This window comes from Parus major, unplaced genomic scaffold, assembly GCF_001522545.3.
Source record: "Parus major isolate Abel unplaced genomic scaffold, Parus_major1.1 Scaffold335, whole genome shotgun sequence".
NCBI lineage: Eukaryota > Metazoa > Chordata > Aves > Passeriformes > Paridae > Parus > Parus major.
The window spans coordinates 17,665-19,359 of record NW_015379282.1 but is presented as its reverse complement, the minus strand read 5'-3'; the positions used below and the strand labels follow the sequence as shown (position 1 = coordinate 19,359).

Below are 1,695 nucleotides of genomic sequence, written 5' to 3'. Positions count from 1 at the left end.
AAAAAAAAACAAACAAAAACCACACCCAAACCGATCAACCCCACCCCACCCTTTTATTTCCCTCTCGGTAGGAATTGGAAGGAAAATAGCTCACCATTTCAAGGATGGGAATATAACTGATAAAAAGGAGGAGTTCGCTGAATTTTTAGGTAAATTCAGACTTGGGACACTTTATATTTTTTTTTTTGGTTAATTTAAGTAACAAAAGGAAAAAAACACACACAGAAAAAAAAACAAAACCAACGACAACAACAAAAAAAAAAAAAAGCCACAAACCTTTTTTTGTAACTGCACTTGATTTACGAGAAAGATGAGGGAAATGAACATCTACCAAAGATGATCTCTAAAAAAATAATAATAATTAAGAAAAGAGGTGTAACTCCTAAAAAACAATCAGTGTGAGAAGTGAGAGAGGCATTGACCAACCTCAGCTCACGATGTGCTCGGACCTGGGGTGATTTCAATTGGCCAGCTCTGAAGATTGAAAGAAATATTAAAAGAAAAAAAACCATTAAAAAAAGGCATTTTTATACCTTTAAGATAAGATTTTTTGGTCATTCCCTCAGTGGGGAATGGCTCTGAGGTCACCATCACAGTCCTGCCAGTGTTAATTAGCTAATTAATTATTCAGTCTTCCTTCCCCCACCCCACCTGCAACAGGTACTTGAGAATCTGTGTCCTGGCAGAGGTTCCTGGCTTGGTTTTTGGTGGGATTCCTGCTGGAATGTCACTTGCACACTTGGAATCGGGCTGAGCCCCTCTCAGCGACCCTCCAGGAGTGGAAATGGTGCAAAGACTTCTCTTCTTCCAGCCCCCTCCTCCCCGTGAAGGATTTTTGGGACTGATTGGAGCGACTGAAATCCTCCTGTTTTATCTCCAGAACGCTTTGAACCCTTCCCACAGCCGAGCTGGGCAGGCTCGCCGTGGGTTTTGTTCGCTCTGCTGCTGCACAAGTTACACAACTTCTGGTTCTTCCTTTCTTTTTTGGGATTTATCATTCTGTTCTTTTATTTTTTTTTTCATTTTTATTTTTAATTTCCTTTCTCTCTTCAAGCAGGATTTAGGAGTTTTGAACAAATCCTCTCTGCAGTTGAATCACACAGTTGCTTAATCTGCCTTGGAACTGTTTTTTCACACATGCCTTTGTTTGGGGAGCGTCTGTCCTGTGCTCAAAGAAGTTTTTGCTGTGTGGAATTTTGGTCTTTTTTCACAGAAAACTGGTGCTCATCACATCCTGGTAATTCCCTTAAATTAACCCTTTGATTCTCAATCTGGGGCTTGGGAGGGGGGCGGATTTTTAAGTATTTTTTAAGTGTTTTTATTTGGTTTTGATTTGTTTTTCATCCCCCCCCCTCTCCCCTCCCTATTTCCCATTCCTGAATCCCCCACCTTGAGGGGGGCTAAAATCAGAGCCCCCCACCCTGAGGGTGCACTGTAAATAGAATTTGGGAAAAGGTGAAAAATTAAGGATCCTGATCCCTAATTTGAGGATTTGAGGGATTTTTTTTTAATTTGTGGCTGTTTTCTGCTGCCCCTGTGGAGCTGGAAAAGCCACAACCCAAAAAAAACCACATAAACAAAGAAAAAACAACAAAAAGAAAATAGGGAGGACTTGGAGCTTCATTTTGTGGGCATTATTTTGGTTGCTTTTCTCTTAATAAGCACTTAAGTTTACTGCTAATTAGGAATTAAAAA

The 1,695-nt window shown here is 40.2% G+C and overlaps 1 protein-coding gene across 1 annotated transcript in view; it reads left to right on the top strand.

The window, feature by feature from the left end:
• Positions 1-89, top strand: part of PIP4K2B (phosphatidylinositol-5-phosphate 4-kinase type 2 beta) — an 8,674-nt gene extending 8,585 nt beyond the window's left edge. Inside the window, exon 5 of the mRNA XM_033511537.1 lies at positions 72-89. Coding sequence (XP_033367428.1) covers positions 72-89 — 18 coding nt within the window. The remainder of the gene's footprint in view (positions 1-71) is intronic.
• Positions 90-1,695: the final 1,606 nt, after the last annotated feature.